At 43.1% G+C, this 21,175-nt stretch overlaps 2 protein-coding genes across 2 annotated transcripts; one reads left to right on the top strand and one right to left on the bottom strand.

The window, feature by feature from the left end:
- Positions 1 to 5,141: 5,141 nt before the first annotated feature.
- LOC123765122 (adhesive plaque matrix protein-like) lies at positions 5,142 to 7,700 on the bottom strand. The gene is made up of 3 exons (XM_069333105.1): positions 7,692 to 7,700; positions 5,878 to 6,075; positions 5,142 to 5,717 (listed from the first exon to the last, which is right to left on the bottom strand). The coding sequence occupies exons 1-3, from the start codon at positions 7,698 to 7,700 to the stop codon at positions 5,142 to 5,144; spliced, it is 783 nt and encodes a 260-aa protein (XP_069189206.1).
- Positions 7,701 to 7,741: 41 nt separating this feature from the next.
- Positions 7,742 to 8,773, top strand: LOC123765121 (putative uncharacterized protein DDB_G0290521). The gene is made up of 3 exons (XM_045753593.2): positions 7,742 to 7,825; positions 7,947 to 8,045; positions 8,507 to 8,773. Exons 1-3 carry the CDS (start codon positions 7,742 to 7,744, stop codon positions 8,771 to 8,773), a joined length of 450 nt encoding a protein of 149 aa, XP_045609549.1.
- The last annotated feature ends 12,402 nt before the right edge of the window (positions 8,774 to 21,175 follow it).

Below are 21,175 nucleotides of genomic sequence, written 5' to 3'. Positions count from 1 at the left end.
TCACAACATAAATACATATGTATTATTACAAATCTTTAATAGCAATATTATTATAATATTTCCTAGAAGCATAGAACTACACATAACAAGGAAGCTGAAGGAGCCTATTGGCCCATACGAGGCACCTCCTATTTATATTCACACAAACCCATACCTATGTTTAATCTACGCTCGAAACAGTTCAAGCGTAGATTAACCTGTTCCATAACAACCTTGCTACCAAACCAGTATTTACCCAGAAAATAGAGAACTATTAACTGAATATCAAATAAATGGACTTTTTTTTATTTGGAATAAATGAATAAATGGACAAATAGATTATTTCACACGGATATATTAGATACCATGAGCCTCTATCTTTTTAATCAGTCTTTTATATGACACTGTATCAAAGTCAAGGTACACAACATCACAAACCTTAGCACTATCAACTGCCTCAACTATGCTGGAATAAAATGATAACAAATTTGTTAAATATGAACGGTCATTTGTAAAAGGTGACTGCAGAAAACCTATTGACCCATACGAGGTGAGATGCCAAGCTTGCTTGAACGCGAATTAGCTTCGGCGACTAATCTGAGTATCTAGTGGGCCATTTTTGGTAAGCAGAACTGACGCTGTATGTCCGCCATACAACGGACATAATTAATAGAGTGGTTATAAATAGGACAAAATAGTTATAAATAGAAATTATCTGAGTATCTAGTTGCCATAGTTTTAATAGAATTAAAATCTTACATTTGTCAGCATTAAACTGCATCTGCCAATCTTTTGACCATTTCAAAATCCTATTTACATCAACTTGAAGTGATAGTGAGTGTTCTTCCGTGTTAATTTCTCTACCGATTTTTGTATCATCGGCAAATTTGCAACTTTTGCTGCTCATCTAAATCATTTATATATATATTATGAATAACAGAGGTCCCAAGACAGAGCCCTGAGGCACTCCAATTACAACATTTTCTCACTCCGACTTAACTCCATTTATACTAATTTTTTGCTTCCTTTTGTATTATGATTCCATAATCCTAATATAGCACCCCTCATTACCATGAGCCTCTATCTTTTTAATCAGTCTTTCGTGTGGCACTCTTTCAATTGCCGCGTAACATAATAGAAGTAGGATCCCTTGATTATTTCAAGCGTAGGTTAGACATTTATATAAATATATGTTCGCTGGGAAGGAAGATCCACCGCGATGTCGTACGAACAAGCCACTGAGTACTACTTTCTCAAACCTGGCATAAAGTTATCCAGAAACATTGCAGTATCCATACAGACTCAGACGTGGGTACAAGTGCTGCTGGGAGGTAATAAACCCAATAATTAGAGAGTAACTCCTACTGAGGAGTTACATGTTAACTCTCATCTCACTTCCCCATACACAGGCACAGGCACCACTATTGTATTACTGGAATGTGAATCAACTGAAGCTCTGCGCATGAAACTCAACATTAATCCAATGACAACAGCTGCATTAGATGCAAATTCCATAGCGACTACAATGATTAGAAAAGCAGTTAAAGAATGGGACAAAATAGTGAACACTGTGCATCTATATCCGCCACCAAGATAATGTTATTAAAACAAGACTTATACCAGTGCGCTAAACAGAAACGGGAACAGGTGGAATCCCCACCACCATTTAAAACTTTGACCCAAATATCACAGTAACAAAGTTATCGCGAATAACCGAACTCCATTACGGGTTCACTATAGCTCGTGCTACATGGACACTTCGTTCTGAATAGCTAAATTTAAAACAACAATAACTTGACGCTGCGTGGGGATCCTCGTAGATGAATTCTGTCGATCTGTTGCTGATATATATACGGTATTCAAATATGCGTGATGGAAGGGCGGGGGGACATTATGAAGTTCGAGGAAGATTCAAAGTTCCTGAGCATCATGGACAAGGCGGATAGAGGGCCGGGATCGCCAGTTGTACGGAAACTGTGGTACAATAAAGATGTAGTCACATATATTTGTGACTGCTTCACCCACAGTTGGTGATGTTTGAGACTGCTTCTTCCACAGGTGGTGGGAGACACATCTCCCACATGGATAATTATTACACAATAATCAGTGGTTAACTAATTGTGTACGCCAGTAATTGTTTATACACTGACTAGTGTAACTAAGAACTCCTACTGAGGAGTTACATGTTAACTCTCATCTCACTTCCCCATACCACATACATCTCAAACAATTTATATCACGTTATTACGTATAAGGTGATGGTGTATGCGTTACAAATATATTTGTATAATGTTGTGGATATTCACCTTGATTTGGCTCGTCTTCGAGTTCCACAACAGTGCGTACTTTAGCTTGTACCAGAGTCTAGTCATGGATCAGGCTATCCATCAGCTGGACCTGGTACCTCAGCAGGCAAGACCACAGCAAGCGGGGATGGACCAGGCTCCCCAGCAGGCGGGGATGGACCCGGATCCCCAGCAGGAGCCGAAGAAGACCAGGCTGAATGGCAGCAGCATATTCTGGAGCTGGCTCGCCTCGCAGCCGCTGGCGGGAAGCCTAGTCTCCGACCATCTGAAGGTTCCCGTCAGCCAGTGGACCTGGCTCCCCTACGTCGGGTCAGTGATGCGCCTGGTCCACTTCCGGAGGCAGGTCACCCGCCTGCAGACAGAGAAGGCCAGAGAAGGTCGTTGGAAGATAGACTACATACTGGTCCGTGCCTCCAGCCTTCTGTTTATCCTACTCACCGGCTGCCTCTACTTTGAGGCGCTCAGCGCCTCGTACTACCGTCAATCTCAGCGCCTGATCATGGCTGAGCAGAAAACCAGGCTTGCCAATCAGATCTGGCTCAGTTCCCTGCCAATCATGAGGCACCTGGTGGCTCCGAAACTTGTGATGGACGACCAAACTTCCTTTTGGAAAACTGATGTTTTCTGGAGGTGCCTCGCCTCGCTGCCGCTCATAGGGGGCTTGGTACCCAATTATCTGAAGGTTAAGGTGAGGTGGAGTTGGGTGCCGGTCCTGGGGCCGTACGCCCGTCTGGTGCACCTGCGGAAGACGGTCACCTACCTGCAGGAGACGCTGCAGGAAGGTGACTGGGGCGACCGGAAGAGCCCCTCGGTTACTGCCGACCCCTTCACTTTCGTTTGTATTGGGCTGGTTTGTGCCGGCGTGTGGGTGGTGAAGCGGCTCAGTCTGCTGGTGAAACTGCTTAGGCTGCTTGTGAAGGTGTTGATGACGGAGTTATACATCTCCCTTCACACTGATCTCTCCCTTCACCCTGATCCCTCCCTCCTCCCTGATCCCTCCCTTCACCCTGATCCCTCCCTTCACCCTGACCCATCCCTTCACCCTGATCCCTCCCCCCACAACATCCCCTCAGGTATCTCTGAGGGCTTCCCACATGAATGTCATCATTGCTGTGTTCAGGCCTGTCCTCATTTCTGTCCTCAGAACTGTCCTCGTGGCTTTTCCCCGGGCAACCACAAGGGCTTCCCTCAGGGCTTCCCTCAGGGCTACCCACAGGGTTTCCCTCTGGGGAGGCCTCGTGGCTACCTCTTTGGCCACCATCACTGCTGCCCTCATTGCAACCCTGCATGGCTACCCCCAGGGCTACTCCTCAGGGCAAACCTCACGGACTTCCCACAGGGCTTCCTGTAAGGCTAAACATTGAATCGTCGTTAATAATTATAATTTGTGAGCATCCCTTTGCCCTGGCCCCTAATACCTCCCTTAACCCTGCCCCTTGAAGCTGTAGCACGTATCTTCATTCTGAGTGAAGCAATATCAGGTGGTTCCTCTGGTATCACTTCCTTTGCGACAGAATTGTGTGTCTTGTGCTAATATTGAGGTTTCCCCTGAAGATATTGGTAAAGCTCCATTTTCTTTATAAATTCTGGTATCATTTTTCCTCTCTTCAAACTCTCCTCTAAATAAATTTCCTTATCTTTGATCAAGCATTATTACATTACCTCGTTCTTCTTTTTTAACTTTAATGATCATGTATACAAAATTTTACAAAAAGTGTTATGGAAAAACTACGATATTTCTCATTTTCTATACATGATTATCTTTAGCTATTTTTTTGTCATTCTCTTTAGGTAGTTTATATTTGTTAAGCTAAGTTTATTATTGTCTTTAGCAATTGTCTTATTCCCTTTAAGGCAATTCTAGTTTTTGTAGCTAATTTTAAATTTTAACAAATGTTTGTATCTTGTTTTTCCAACCAGTAGTTTCCTACACAAACATACATATAATAATCCCTGTGTCGGGGACAGGAAGAATGTGCACATATAATTTTGGCTTGTATCGAGGTTCCCCCCCACCAAGGTGGAACTACTGATCCTCTCCAGGGTGCAAACCCCACAACAGTTACCTGTTGTGGGGTTTGCGGGTACCTATTTACTGCTAGGTGAACAGATACATAGGAGCCATAACAGGTGATAGGATACATACATAGGATACATAACAGGTGATAATAGATACATACATACGTAGGATACATAACAGGTGATAATAGATACATAACAGGTGATAATAGGTACATACATAGGATACATAACAGGTGATAGGAAACGTGTCCAAATATTTCTGGTCCGGCCGGAAAACGAAGCCGGGATCCCCGATTGTGAGTGGAGAACGAAGGCAAGAGAACTACTCTCAAGTGCACATCTTATCATTAATGGTTGAGGCAGGTATAAATTAACACATCAGCAATTGTGTATAATTTTTTTCTGAAGATAGTAGGAGGCATCCATCATTCTCAGGAGACTATGGAGTTGCGCTCTGATGTCGGCCTGGATATCGTGCCTCTGATTACGGCCCGTCGGTCCGTAAGATACGAGTTATCTTACGGACCGACAGGACTGATGAAAGAAGCTTCCTTTGAACATGTCCTGAGAAGACTCTTCAAGTCTTCCTCGGGTGTGTCTAATTTAAGGGTGCTCTCATCTCTGTGTAAAATACAAGAGCTCTTTAGACGTTAGAAATTGTCCTTGTTAATATATGTTAGCATTTGTTCTGGTACGAAAAAGTATGAGCGACTGCAAACAATTTATTTTTTAAGTTATATGCATCAGATTGTTGAAATAAATAATTTGGTGGTTGTATATATGTCGTCAACTTATTCCTATAAGGCGAGTTACAATGAGAATTATTCAATTAAGTTAACTATAGCTGGGTGAGGGCTTGTAGCTTGGAATGGGCTTATAGGTCGGTACAGGCTTGTAGCTTGGAATGGGCTTATAGGTCGGTACAGGCTTGTAGCTTGGAGTGGGCTTATAGGTCGGTACAGGCTTGTAGCTTGGAGTGGGCTTATAGGTCGGTACAGGCTTGTAGCTTGGAGTGGGCTTATAGGTCGGTACTGGCTTGTAGCTTGGAGTGGGCTTATAGGTCGGTACAGGCTTGTAGCTTGGAGTGGGCTTATAGGTCGGTACAGGCTTGTAGCTTGGAGTGGGCTTATAGGTCGGTACAGGCTTGTAGCTTGGAGTGGGCTTATAGGTCGGGGCGGGCTGGTAGCTAGGCTGGTAGGCTGGGTACTGAGCCTCGCCCTGGTACTCCACTTGAGCGACGTAGCCGGAGTCACCGTTCACAGTGTAGGAGACGCTCTCCAAGCGACCGTCGGGACGCTGGACGTAATAGGAACCCTGAGTGTCGTAGCCATTACGAGTTTCGTCGTGGCCGAAGTTGTTGCCGGAGGGGTCGTCCTTCACGGCCCACTGGAACTGGTATTGTGCAATGTCCTGTGTAGTAAAGTCAATAGAGAATTCAAATCCCGAAGACCTATCAACATATATTTTTGTTTACAGCTACTAATGACGGCTTGCTTTTCGGAATATGATGGAATATTTGATAAACAATAGTTTGTTTACCATTGTATCCGAAGGCAAGTTAGGCACTTACCGCTGGAGGACTGTTGTATGATGGAGTTCGTGGGTAGTAGGAGGGAGTTGGAGTGTTATAAGAGGGAGTTGGAGGGTAGTAGGAGGGAGCTGGAGGGTTGTAGGAGGAAGCTGGAGGGTTGTAGGAGGGAGGTGGAGAATTGTAGGAAGGAATGTATTGAGCTGAGGCGACCACTACGAGGATGGCCACAATGAAAACCTGCAAATAGTTAAATATAAGATTATAAAAGAACATATCCATTGATTTAAAAATGCGCTAAATAATGACAATATTATCAGCTCGTATGATTATGAGAAGATACCTTGGGAGCCATGGTGTATGTCTGCATGGGGAGTGAAGAACGTGACTGAGTGACTGATGTTCAGCAACTAGTGCTGAGGCCTTATATACTGGAGTCTGGATCTCCCCTGCTGAGGCATCATCATCATCATTGACACACAAGACATTGATGACCTTGCCAATTATAGGTTTGATAATTTATTTGATAAGAACGCGGCTTTTGTATGCTAGTTTTATATATTTATGGAGAGCATTTTAGTTTCTAACAGTTGTAGTAGGCATCCATCAGTCTCAGGAGACTATGGAGTTGCACTCTGGTGTCGGCCTGGTCTGGAGTGGCCTCACCAGGGCACAAAGCCAGGGTAGGTTGATTCGGGGGAGAAGCTGTTACCCAGGCAGCAGGTCCCCCCTCTCCACATCTCCTAACAGATGTATTTACTTTATTATTAAGATGTACTTTCTTTTCATTAATCATTAATACTCATTATTGCTAATAATTATTTTATTTTATTGGTTTTTCTTCAACAAAATATTAATAATACTTTATTAGATTAGATCTATCGACTTGAGAATGGTCCAGGACGGACCGAAACGTCGTCGTCCCTTCACCTTCTAGTGTGTGGTCTGGTCAACTTTATTAGATTATTTTCAATGTTTCCTGTACCAGACTTTAGTTATTCAATCTGCCTCCAGACTGAACACTATCAACTACGGTGTCAAAGTCTCGAAGCTTTATTAAAATTTAGACCACCGTAATATTGGTACCTGCTCGGATTAATAAAGATTGGCCTAGATAGGTTGGGTGGGTAGTCTTTATTCGAACGATTATTGGTAAAAATGGTTTCGAATTTGACGCTTGTCAGATCATAATAATGGAATGATTTAATAATTGCTTTCCAGCGGCCTTTATTTGCTGAGTCCTGGGAAAAGCCAGGGTCCAGGATCCCAGTTTTTTCTTTTTGTCAATTTTTAAAGAAATTTTAGGAAAAAAATGGGAAAGAGAGCTCTCACTTTATAAACCTTGAGTGTGAGAGGGAGAATTCTTAGTCTGTAAATACTGGGTGTAGGAGGGAGAAGTCTTAACTTGTAAATACTGGGTGTAGGAGGGAGAACTCTTAACTTGTAAATACTGGGTGTAGAAGGGAGAACTCTTAACTTGTAAACACTGGGTGTAGAAGGGAGAACTCTTAACTTGTAAATACTGGGTGTGGGAGGGAGAACTCTTAACTTGTAAATACTGGGTGTAGGAGGGAGAACTCTTAACTTGTTAATACTGGGTGTAGGAGGGAGAACTCTTAACTTGTAAACACTGGGTGTAGGAGGGAGAACTCTTAACTTGTAAACACTGGGTGTAGGAGGGAGAACTCTTAACTTGTAAACACTGGGTGTAGGAGGGAGAACTCTTAATATGCAAACATTGGGTGTATGAGGGAGAACTCGTAGCATACAAATAAGACTTAGGAAAGTGTTTTATCTTTATTTATATTTATTAATAACTGTCTTTGACAAGTTCTCATAGTTGCTTCTTTAATTACCAAGGACATGGCTCTCCCTCAAGACAGCTGATGATCTCATACAAGGATGAATGGAGCATCTTCTATATAAAGCTGAAGCATTAAATGCTGATCACCAGTTCTCCTCCATATCGCAGACCAGCATGGCTTCGAAGGTGCGTTCCTTAAAGCATACCAGTTGCTATTATTGTTATAATTAGTCCAAGACGTTTATAAAAAAAAGCATTGGAATTATTTTTTTTATGTTTTAAAGGTTTTTATGTTTTATTTTCACAGGTTTTTGTTGTCATAGTCACTGTCCTGGCTGTCGCCTCAGCTGACAGCCGATTGTCATCCCGTTCTCCACCTCCCTCCCGCACTACACCAACTTCTACGGTACGGGCGTTACTTCCGCTATGTAAAATATGATCAAATCATGTTTACTTACAGAATCTAGAAACAAAAATTTAGATCTTCTAAAACTAGATTGATAATAGCGACTGTTGAGAGACAGATTTCCAGTTTATTTTGCGTAGAGTTCACTATAAAATTTCAATATACTTCAGTGTTGTTGTTTTTTATTGAACAAAACACGAAACAATGGGTATAAATTGGATAAGTTTAGATTTAGGAAAGACTTGGGTAAATACTGGTTCGGTAATAGGGTTGTTGATTTGTGGAACCAATTACCGCGTAACGTGGTGGAGGTGGGGTCCCTCGATTGTTTCAAGCGTGGGTTGGACATGTATATGAGTGGGATTGGGTGGTTATAGATAGGAGCTGCCTCGTATGGGCCAATAGGCCTTCTGCAGTATGGGCCAATAGGCCTTTACCTTGTTCTTATGTTCTTATTGCAGTCCGGCCCTGCTGGTCAACCAACTCCAAGCATCAAGCCCAGTCGTACTATACGACCAATCACCGTCAACCATCCTACTCCACGCTTGAAGACCAGTCGTACTGTGCGGCCCACTCAGAGCATCAAGCCTGGCCCTACCATGCGACCTACTCCCAACAGCCAGCCCACTCCCAGCTTCAAGCCCGGCCCTACCATGCACCCCACACTGAGTAATCTGCCTACTCCCGGCCCAACCAGCCGTTCTTCAAGGCAAAGGCCTTCTCCCTGAGATGTTTAACTTCTTCACAAGCAGACTTATAACATTTGATTCTGTTGATAAAGACACGGAGATATTTCCTGTTGCATATAACTCATTTAGAAATATGTATTAATAGGCAGTTTTATTATCATTAATAAAATTTATTATCATTAATAAAAAATTAATAAAAGACTTGGTAAATACTGGTTCAGTAACAGGGTTGTTGATTTGTGGAACCAATTGCCGCGTAACGTGGTGGAGATGGGGTCCCTCGATTGTTTCAAGCGCGGGTTGGACAAGTATATGAGTGGGATTGGGTGGTTATAGATAGGAGCTGCCTCGTATGGGCCAATAGGCCTTCTGCAGTTACCTTTGTTCTTATGTTCTTATGTACTGCTGCTGCTACTGCTGCTGATCCTTCTGCTGATACTTCTACTACTACTACTACATCCACTACTGCTACTACTATTACCACTACTACTATTACTATAACCACTACTACTACTATTACAACTTCTACTATTACTACTACTCTGACTACTACTACTACTATTCCGACTACTGCTACTACTACTACTACTACTACTACTACTACTACTACTACTACTACTACTACTACTACTACTACTACTACTACTACTACTACTACTACTACTTCTACTACCACTACTATTATTACATCATCTACTACTACTATTACTATTACTACTTCTACTACTACTATTATTACTATTACGACTACAACTACTACATCCATTACTACTACTACTTCTACTACTACTATTATAACAACTATTACTACTACTACTATTATACCACTACTAATACTACTACTATTATACCACTACTACTATTATTACCACTACTATTACTACTACGACTACTACCTCTACTACTACTACCTGGGCATGGTATTTTATCAAATCACCTCATTCTTTGGGGCACACGTGAGGAACACAAGTGCGAACAAGCCTGAAAGGTCTCCATGACTATATGCAACTGAAAACTTACATCCCAGATGTGAATCGAGAACAAACTGCCAGGAGCACACTGCTGGCATACAGGATCCCTTAAACGCTCGACCAACACGACCGGACAAAAGAGGATGGCAGCCGAGGCTATTTCCATCCACCTGCCGGCACTCAGTTGGTAATCTTGAGCATGGTATTTTATCAAATCGCCTAATTCTTTGGGGAACACGTAAGAACACAAATGTGAACAAGCCTGAATGGTCAACAGGAATATTTGGAACTGAAAACTCACACACCAGAAGTGATTCGAACCCATAGTGCCAGGAGCACACTGCTGGGGTACAGGATCCAGTAACCGCTCGACCAACACGACCGGATAAAAGAGGATGGTAGCCGAGGCTATTTCTACCCTCTCCACTGGCACTCGGTTAGTTATCTTAGGCATGGTATTTTATCAAATCCCTTCATTCTTTGGGGCACACGTGAGGAAAACAAATGCGAATGAGACTGAATGGTCCCCAGGAATAATTTCAACTGAAAACTCACACCCAAGAAGAGAATCGAAACCATACTGCCAGGAGCACACTGCTGGCGTACAGGATCCCATAACCGCTCGACTAATACCACCGGACATAAGAGGATGGCAGACGAGGCTATTTTCATCCCCCCCCGCTTGTACTCGGTTGGTGATCTTAGGCATGGTATTTTATCAAATCCCCTCATTCTTTGGAGCACACGCGAGGAAAACAAATGCGAAGAAGACTGAATGGTCCCCAGGACTACATGCAACTGAAAACTCATACCCCATAAGTGAATCAAACCCATACTGCCAGAAGCACACTGCTGGCGTACAGGATCCTGTATCCGCTCGTCCAACACGACCGGACAAAAGAGTATTGTAGCAGAGGCTATTTCCATTCCCCCGCTAGCACTCGGTTGGTGATCTTGGGCATAGTATTTTTTCAAAGTACCTCATTCTTTGGGGCACACGTGAGGAACACAAATGCGAACAAGCCTGAATGGTCCCCAGGACTATTTGTAACTTAAAACTCACACCCCTGAAGTGACTCGAACCCATACTGCCAGAAGCACACTGCAGGTGTACAGGATCCCTTAACCTCTCGACCAACGCGACCGGACAATAGAGGATAGTTGCCGAGGCTATTTCCATCCCCCCCCCCGCCGGCACTCGGGTGGTTAACTTGGGCATCGTATTTTATCAAATCACCTCATTCTTTGGAGCACACGTGAAGAACACAAATGCGAACAAGCCTGAATGGTCCCCAGGACTATATGCAACTGAAAACTCACACCCCAGAATTGACTCGAACCCATACTGCCAGGAGTTCACTGATGGCGTACATGATCCCCTAACCGCTCTACCAACATGACCGGACAAAAAAGGATGGTAGCCAAGGCTATTTCCATCCCCCCCCGCTGGAACTCGGTTGGTTATCTTGGGCATGATATTTTATCAAATCACCTCATTCTTTGGGGCACACGTGAGGAACACAAATGAGAACAAGCCTGAATGGTCCCCAGCACTATATGCAACTGAAAACTCACACCCCAGAAGTGACACGAAACCATAATGTCAGGAGCACACTGCTGGCATACACGATCCTATAACTGCTTGCCCAATACCAACGGACATAAGAGGATGGTAGCCGAGGCTATTTTCATCCCCCCGCCGTCACTCGGTTGGTAATCTTGGGCATGGTATTTTATGAAGTCACCTCATTCTTTGGGACATATGTGAGGAACACAAATGCGAACAAGCCTGAATGGTCCCCAGCATTATATGCAACTGAAAACTCACACCCCGGAAGTGACTCGAACCCATACTGCCAAGAGCACACTGCTGGCGTACAGGTTCCTGTAACCGCTCGACCAACACGACCGGACAAAAGAAGATGGTAGGTGAGGCTATTTCCTTCCCCCGCTAGCACTCGGTTGGTAATCTTGGGCATGGTATTTTGTCAAATCACCTCATTCTTTGGGGCACACGGGAGAAACAAAACACGAAGAAGGCTGATTGGTCCCAAGGATTATATGCAACTGAAAACTCACACCCCAGAAGTGACTCGAACCCATAACACCAAGAGCACACTACTGGCGTATATGATCACATCACCGCTCGACCAACACGACCGGACAAAAGAGTATGGTAGCTGAGGCTATTTCCCTCACCCCGCCGGCACTCGGTTGGCATTCTTGGGCTTGGTATTTTATCAAATCACCTCACTCTTTGGGGCACACGTGAGGAACACAAATGAGAAGAAGCCTGAATGGTCCCCAGGACTATATGCAACTGAAAACTCACACCCCAGAAGTGACTCGAACCCATACTGCCAGGAGCACACTTCTGGTGTACAGGTTCCCTTAACCGCTCGACCAACACGACCGGACAAAAGAGGATGGTAGCTGAGGCTATTTCCATCCCCCCGCCGGCACTCGGTTGGTTATCTTGGGCATGATATTTTATTAAATCACCTCATTCTTTGGGGCACACATGAGGAACACAAATGAGAAGAAGCCTGAATGGTCCCCAGGACTATATGCAACTGAAAACAAACACCGCAGAATTGACTTGAACCCATACTGCCAGGAGTACACTGCTCTTATACAGGATCCCTTAACTGCTCGTCCAATACCTCCAGACAAAAGAGGATGCTAGACGAGGCTATTTCCATCTCCCCGCCGGCACTCGGTTTGTAATCTTGGGCATTGCATTTTATCAAATCACCACATTCTTTGGGGCACATGCGAGAAACACAAATACGAACAAGGCTGAATGGTCCCAAGGATTATATGCAACTGAAAACTCACACCCCAGAAGTGACTCGAACCCATACTGCCAGGATCACACTGCTGGCGTAAAGGATCCCTTAACTGCTCGACCAACACCACCGGACAAAATAGAATGGTAACCGAGACTATTGACGTCTCCCCGCTAGCACTCGGTTGGTAATCTTCGGCAAGGTATTTTATCAAATCACCTCATTCTTTGGGGCACATGTGAGGAACACAAATGCGAACAAGCCTGAATGGTCCCCAGGACTATATGCAATTGAAAACTCACACCCCAGAAGTGACTCGAACTCATACTGCCAGGAGCACACTGCTGGAATACAGGATCCCTGAACCGCTCGACCAATACCACCGGAGAAAAGAGGATGGTAGCCGAGGCTCTTCCATCCCCCACGACGGCACTCGGTTGGTAATCTTGGGCATTTTATTTTGTCAAATCACCTCATTCTTTGGGGCACACGTGAGGAACACAAATGCAAAAGAGCCTGAATGGTCCCCAGGACCATATGCAACTGAAAACTCTCACCCCAGAAATGACTCGAACCCATACTGCCAGGAGCACACTGCTGCCGTACAGGATCCTGTAACCGCTCGACCAACACGACCGGACAAAAGAGTATGGTTGCCGAGGCTATTTCCATCCCCCCGCTGGCACTCGGTTGGCAATCTTGGGCATGGTATTTTATTAAATCACCTCATTCTTTGGGGCACACGTTATTAACACAAATGCGAACAAGCCTGAATGGTCCCTAGCACTATATGCAACTGAAAACTCACACCCCAGAAGTGACTCGAACCCATACTGCCAGGAGCACACTGCTGGCGTACAGGATCACTTAACCGCTCGACCAACACGACCCGACAAACGAGGATGGTAGCCGAGGCTATTTCCATCCCCCCAACGGTACTCGGTTGGTAATCTTTGGCATGGTATTTTATCAAATCACTTCATTCTTTGGGACACACGTGAGGAACACAAATGTGATCAAGCCTGAATGGTTCCTAGCACTATATGCAACTGAAAACTCACACCCCAGAAGTGACTCGAACCCATACTGCCAGGATCACACTGCTGGCGTAAAGGATCCCTTAACTGCTCGACCAACACCACCGGACAAAAGAGGATGGTAGCCGAGGCTATTTCCACCCCCCCCCCCCCCCGCCGGCACTCGGTTGGTGATCTTGGGCATAGTATTTTATCAAATCACGTCAATCTTTGGGGCACACGTGAGGAACACAAATGCGAATAAGCCTGAATGGTCCCCAGGACTATATGCAACTGAAAACTCACACCGCAGAATTGACTCGAACCCTTACTGCCAGGTGTACACTGCTGGTGTACAGGATCCTGTAACCGCTCGACCAACACGATCGGACAAAAGAGGATGGTAGCTGAGGCTATTTCCATCCCCCCCTAGGTCTTGCAGGATTATTTTCCTATTATTAGTTCAGTTGGATCTGTGGCATATAGACTTTCCAAATGGCTTGTCCATGTCTTGTCTCCAGTAGTTGGTTCCATTTCCAACTCACACATAACCAACAACTTGAACTTGGTTAACAAGTTGTCTAGTTTGAAATTAAATTATGATTTTAAACTCGTGAGTTTTGATGTGACGGCTCTGTTCACTAGGGTTCCTGTTGATGATCTGTTGTCATTCTTACGGGATCTACTCCCAAGGTATAATTTAACTTTGCCTACCAACACCATTATTGAACTTATAAAATTGTGCATTAAAGATAATTATTTCAGCTTTAATGATTCATTTTATAAAGAAACATTTGGCATGGCGATGGGTAATCACTTCTCCCCTGTTTTGAGCAATCTGTACATGGAATGTTCCAAAACAAATATCCTTCCCAGGATTTTACCCTCAAATTTGCTTTGGTACAGGTACGTTGACGATATTTGGGTCCTGTGGCCGGTTAATCATGACGAAACTGATTTTCTCAATCAAATTAATTCGCTGGTTCCATCAATTAAATTCACAATTGAGAACGAAGTGAATGGTGTTCTGCCTTTTTTAGACATCATGATTCATAGAATTGGTAGGAGTTTCAAATTCAATGTGTATAGGGAACCTACCAATGTGTGCTCGTATGTACATTTCTATTCAAATCATCATGTTCAGGTCAAGCGGGCAGTTTTTTCTGGTATGTTTCTCAGAGCACTGAGAGTTTGCAGTCCGGAATTTTTCGATGAAGAAATAGCAAATATATTTGAAATTGGGAAGAAGTTAAAATACCCAAAATCGATCTTGGATTTTGCGTTTGGTCAAGCAAAAAAGAACTTTCTACAAACAGACTCCTAAGTCTAAACCAGAACTGAAAAATTCGTTGGTATTACCATATTCTGAGGGTCTAGTAAATCTTGCCCCAGCTCTGAAGAACCTTAATATTAATCTAGTGTTCAAAAATGATAATACAGTTAAGTCCATGTTAATTAAGAACTCGCCCTCGTCTGTAGCAGTGTAACACTGTAAAAGTGTTTGGTTTAGTTTAATACATACATAGAGTACATGAGTCACAGACAAGGATCTGAGAGGCGCCAGTTGTCTGCCTGAGATCTCACACCTCAAAGCGTTAATGACCCCAAGTGACCTGAGGTCAGATCATGCGAATTTCACCTTGCTTCCGCTAAGCTTACAATTGGAGCCTGGTAGCCTTCAAACATGCCGACGTTTAAGGAGTGGCTTGGTAGAGTGCCGGAGGCTATCTACTTGTGGGCGGAGTTAGCTACTAGGTTCCCCAATATAAACTCGGAGAGCAATCAAGAGAACAGCAGACGAGCCAGTAGAGAAGACGTCCCTAGCAGGGAGGCTGTCGGCCGGCAGGGGCGAGACAGTCTCTGTCAAGCTACAGACCCCCCCTCTCTATTCAACTTAGACTCAGTCCTCGGTGAGTGAACAGTAAGGTGACTTGGTCGTGTTTTACAAGTGTTGTGTGATGATCAGGGGCAGTCAGTTGTAGTGCTCTCAGATTCTTGGAGGATGACTCACTTTGAATATTAATCGTTAACATTTTAATTGGATTGCTTAAGTTATGATACTTATCATGAAAAATATAATTGTTGAATTTATTATTTAAATGGTCTTTCACTGTGTTCCCTAGAGAGTTGAGTTGAGGTGAGAAAGCCTCGGTGGTTACTAGATTCAAGATATTAATGAGTACATGTTTGGAGTTGATACATGGTACAGAGGGAACATACTAATAATGAACTCATGATAACATCCTTTGAGAATTTTGTGATACAGGCAAGTTCCATTCCTTGTCTTGTATGTAATGATCATGAATGGATAGTGGCAGCATTTCGTCTTCTACTATCTACTTTCGACTTCTACTATCTACTCTTCTCCTTCTACCTATCTACACCTCTCCCTCCACCCCTCTCTAAACTCTCACTTTCAACGTCCATGTCCATGTTAATTAAGAACTCGCCCTCGTCTGTAGCAGTGTAACACTGTAAAAGTGTTTGGTTTAGTTTAATACATACATAGAGTACATGAGTCACAGACAAGGATCTGAGAGGCGCCAGTTGTCTGCCTGAGATCTCACACCTCAAAGCGTTAATGACCCCAAGTGACCTGAGGTCAGATCATGCGAATTTCACCTTGCTTCCGCTAAGCTTACAATTGGAGCCTGGTAGCCTTCAAACATGCCGACGTTTAAGGAGTGGCTTGGTAGAGTGCCGGAGGCTATCTACTTGTGGGCGGAGTTAGCTACTAGGTTCCCCAATATAAACTCGGAGAGCAATCAAGAGAACAGCAGACGAGCCAGTAGAGAAGACGTCCCTAGCAGGGAGGCTGTCGGCCGGCAGGGGCGAGACAGTCTCTGTCAAGCTACAGACCCCCCCCCCCCTCTCTATTCAACTTAGACTCAGTCCTCGGTGAGTGAACAGTAAAAAAAACAAAAAGCAAAAAAGCAAACACGACTTGGTCGTGTTTTACAAGTGTTGTGTGATGATCAGGGGCAGTCAGTTGTAGTGCTCTCAGATTCTTGGAGGATGACTCACTTTGAATATTAATCGTTAACATTTTAATTGGATTGCTTAAGTTATGATACTTATCATGAAAAATATAATTGTTGAATTTATTATTTAAATGGTCTTTCACTGTGTTCCCTAGAGAGTTGAGTTGAGGTGAGAAAGCCTCGGTGGTTACTAGATTCAAGATATTAATGAGTACATGTTTGGAGTTGATACATGGTACAGAGGGAACATACTAATAATGAACTCATGATAACATCCTTTGAGAATTTTGTGATACAGGCAAGTTCCATTCCTTGTCTTGTATGTAATGATCATGAATGGATGGTGGCAGCATTTCGTCTTCTACTATCTACTTTCGACTTCTACTATCTACTCTTCTCCTTCTACCTATCTACACCTCTCCCTCCACCCCTCTCTAAACTCTCACTTTCAACTAATGACCCTCCTCGCTCCTCCCACCTCCCTACCTCTCACCCCGAACCCTCACTAATTACTTCACTATTCATTTCTTTCCTTTCGCTTCTCTTATACGTTTTGTGGCAATGATTCTGTATTCTAGAGTTCTCTCTAGACTTTCGGGTAACTGATCAAGTGACGGCGCCTTGTAGTCTTATCACCTAGGTAGTCAAATACCTAGGTTACAAGGTGTTGAACGAGAGAGGTTGCCTTAGGATCTCTGGGAGTGCTCTAGAATAGTTAGCTAACTGGGGACGGGATAACGGACTAGAGAGAGCTGTTTCCCCCGGCCTCGTTAGTTAACTGGGGGGTGGAATAATGGACAAGATAGAGCTATTTCCCCCACCCCCCGTCTCCCCGAAATAAAGTTTTTGCAACACTGCTAAAGCAAGCTAGCTGTGTGCAACAACTTTATTAACGAAAAAAAAAATACATCCTAGCTAAACAAATATACATCATCCTACTCTAAAAAATGAAATATATAGACAGACGTCCATTGTCTCTGGCTGGGCGACGTCACTGCTTGGTCTTGTAGATAATCCTGTACCACATTTCTTCAACACAACTGCCTCCGTCGCTTCTCCGTCGTTAACGCACAACAACACTTGGTCAACCCGAAAGCCGTTACTACTTGAACTGCGCACAGGACCGTGGAATTCGGTTGTCCCAGCTGATCTGTAATTGGCCCTACGTCAGTCACCATGAGAGACGTATATTGGGGATCTTCACAGCTATAGGGACTACAAGTTTCGAGACCTTCATATAGTTGCCAACAGTAGAAATCCCATCCTACTCTTCTTCCTCCCTGTTGCTCCAGCACGCCTCCTTCAGAGAGCTACTTCTGACAGCCACATCAAGTCCGCATGACACAGGAAGAATTACTCAACAGAGCAACATGCTTGTAGGAGGGGCGGCCAGTTAAGGCAAACGATCCTGTCTTGCAATTACGCTCCATGCAATGATGCTGATACCAGCAAGGGACACGAGGCATCGTGTCTCACTCAGCTTGTCTTATCTTCTTCTTCTTCTTTCTTCTTTCTTCTCTCTTCCTTCTTCTCTCTTCTTTCTTCTCTCTTCTTTCTTCTCTCTTCCTTCTTCTCTCTTCCTCCTCCCATGGGTCTTTGACAAGCGACCTGGGGTCCATTGGGGTCTGTCCGTCCTGGGGTCCATCCTGGGTAAACCGATGTTGGTGGGACAGACTGGAGTCGTTGTTGCTCCTCTTCCATCTTTACTGGGTCGTCTGCAGAACGACCTGGGGTCCACTGGGGGTCCGTCCGTCTTGGGGTCCACTGGGTAGACCAATGTTGACTGACCGAGATACTTCTACTAGCTACTCTTCTACTTCTACCTATCTACACCTCTCCCTCCACCCCTCTCTGAACTCTCACTTTCAACTAATGACCCTCCTCGCTCCTCCCACCTCCCTACCTCTCACCCCAAACCCTCACTAATTACTTCACTATTCATTTCTTTCCTTTCGTTTTCTCTTATACGTTTGTGGCTATGATTCTGTATTCTAGAGTTCTCTCTAGAGTTTCGGGTAACTGATCAAGTCTCGGCGCCTTGTAGTCTTAGCACCTAGGTAGTCAAATACCTAGGTTACAAGGTGTTGAACGAGAGAGGTTGCCTTAGGATCTCTGGGAGTGCTCTAGAATAGTTAGCTAACTGGGGACGGGATAACGGACTAGAGAGAGCTGTTTTCCCGGCCTCGTTAGTTAACTGGGGGGTGGAATAATGGACAAGATAGAGCTATTTCCCCCACCCCCCGTTACAGCAGGTTGTGTGTATTCCATCCCTTGTAATGAGTGTGCATGTGTTTACATCGGCCAGACAGGTAAATCTCTTTCCTCGCGTTTAAAACAGCATTCATATGCTATTCGTACAGCCCAGCAATCCAGTGCATTGTATTTACATTCCAGTTTATGTAATCATTCTATCGACTTCACAGGGGCAAAATGTATTGTTAAAAGTAAGGATTTTGTTGAACGAAACGTGATCGAGTCTGCTCTGATCAAACATTGTAACAACAGCCTTAATGTGAGCCCCGGTATGTACAAGTTGGATCCCTATTTAAGCCTCAATATAGCACGTCAAAAAAATATAGCAATCATTTAACACGTATGGCACTTGGAGATATTAATAGGATCTGCCTCATATGGGCCAATAGGCCTTCTGCAGTTACCTTCTTTCTTATAATTCCTTTCCTCCACTTATTTTTGGTGGTCAGGTGATCTGCCCAGGGGGATATAAAGGTCTGATCAGCAATCTTATCTTCATTCTACTTTGCTCTGATGAAGGCGAATTAGCCGAAAACGCGTTAAGCATTTTCTATTTTTCACATGTGGTTATTCTGCATACTTATCTTATACTGCATATATATATATATATATATATATATATATATATATATATATATATATATATATATATATATATATATATATATATATATATATATATATATATATATATATATAACTGAAAACTCACACCCCAGAAGTGACTCGAACCCATACTGCCAGAAGCAACGCATCTGGTATGTACAGGGACGCCTTAATCCGCTTGACCATCACGACCGGACAAAAGGAAGTGATAGCCTAAGCTATTTGAACCACTTCCCCGCCGGCACTCGGATAGTAATCTTGGGCATAGCATTTTATCAAATCACCTCATTCTTTGGGGCATTCTTTGGGTAGTCCTGGGGACCATTCAGGCTTGTTTGCATATATATATATATATATATATACATATATATATATATATATATATATATATATATATATATATATATATATATATATATATATATATATATATATATATATATATATATATATATATATATATATATATTATTAAATATGACCGAAAAAGTAAGATTAATAATTCTAACACGAATTTTCTCAATCTTTCGTACATTTCTTTTCACTGTTGGAGGTAATTCAAAAATCAATTCTCCAAAATTCATTTTTATTTCTAGTCTGACGCGACACTTGAGCGCGTTTCGTAAAACTTATTACATTTTCAAAGACTTTACACATACACAACTGAATAGAACTTACATATCTCCGATTTGTTTATATCTACATTTGAGTGAGGTGGATGGGGTGAGGTGGTATTTAATAGGGTATTAATTTCATCAACACAAGACAGAACACGAAACAATGGGTATTGAAATGGAAGTGATTGTAGAAAGCCTATTGGTCCATATTTCTTGATGCTTCTATATTGGAGCGGAGTCTTGAGGTGGGTAGAATATAGTTGTGCATATGCACATATGCACAACTATATTCTACCCACCTCAGGTGGGTAGGTGGTGTGTAGGTGTAGGCCACCTACACACCTCCGCTGTGTAGGTGTCCTACACAGCGGAGCTGATCTGAACCTGCCAGCTACAGGCTGGATTGTGGTTGAAGGCCTCCACGACGGAGCACCCAGTGGGACTGTGATTTGGCTGGCCTGTGGCCAGGGAAGATTCGCCGAGAGAATCATAGAGGATTCATCGTGGGCCACTGAAGAAGGAACCAGGGCTACCCAAAGTGCGCACCGTGGAGCATCCTGTGTCTTCAGAGGAAGACAACACCGTATATTATAGTGTATTATAACCCCTGTGTGACTGTTATATATTTATTTATGGTGGTGGTGACAATATATATATATAAATCAGAGCATTTGTATCCCTCCCCCTTTAATTCTAACTTGTGTTACGGAACAAATCCCTTGAAAGCCTCTACTAACTTGGGGCCGGATTCCCGAATTCTAATAACACCAGAAAAGAATCCGGTTGCGACCCAGTAGGGCCGTAACAGCTCGTATGTACATTTCTATTCAAATCATCATGTTCAGGTCAAGCGGGCAGTTTTTTCTGGTATGTTTCTCAGAGTATATATATATATATATATACTCTGAGTATATATATATATATATATATATATATATATATATATATATATATATATATATATATATATATATATATATATATATATATATATATATATAACTTTTTTTGTGTAATGACATTTTCAAATAAAGTTAGATAAATATACACACTTAACAAAAGAATAGGGGTGGTAGGAGAAGAAAATATCAAAGTGTTCAGTGAGGATCCACAAGGTCTTCTCTGAGTACTCTTTATTTTCTTCTCCGAGGCTATGGGTCCCTACACTTGCACCAGAGGTATATATATATATATATATATATATATAT

The sequence above is a fragment of the Procambarus clarkii genome, chromosome 29, assembly GCF_040958095.1.
Source record: "Procambarus clarkii isolate CNS0578487 chromosome 29, FALCON_Pclarkii_2.0, whole genome shotgun sequence".
Lineage (NCBI taxonomy): Eukaryota > Metazoa > Arthropoda > Malacostraca > Decapoda > Cambaridae > Procambarus > Procambarus clarkii.
Note: the sequence above shows the minus strand (reverse complement) of the source record. Positions and strands in the feature narration are given on the sequence as shown.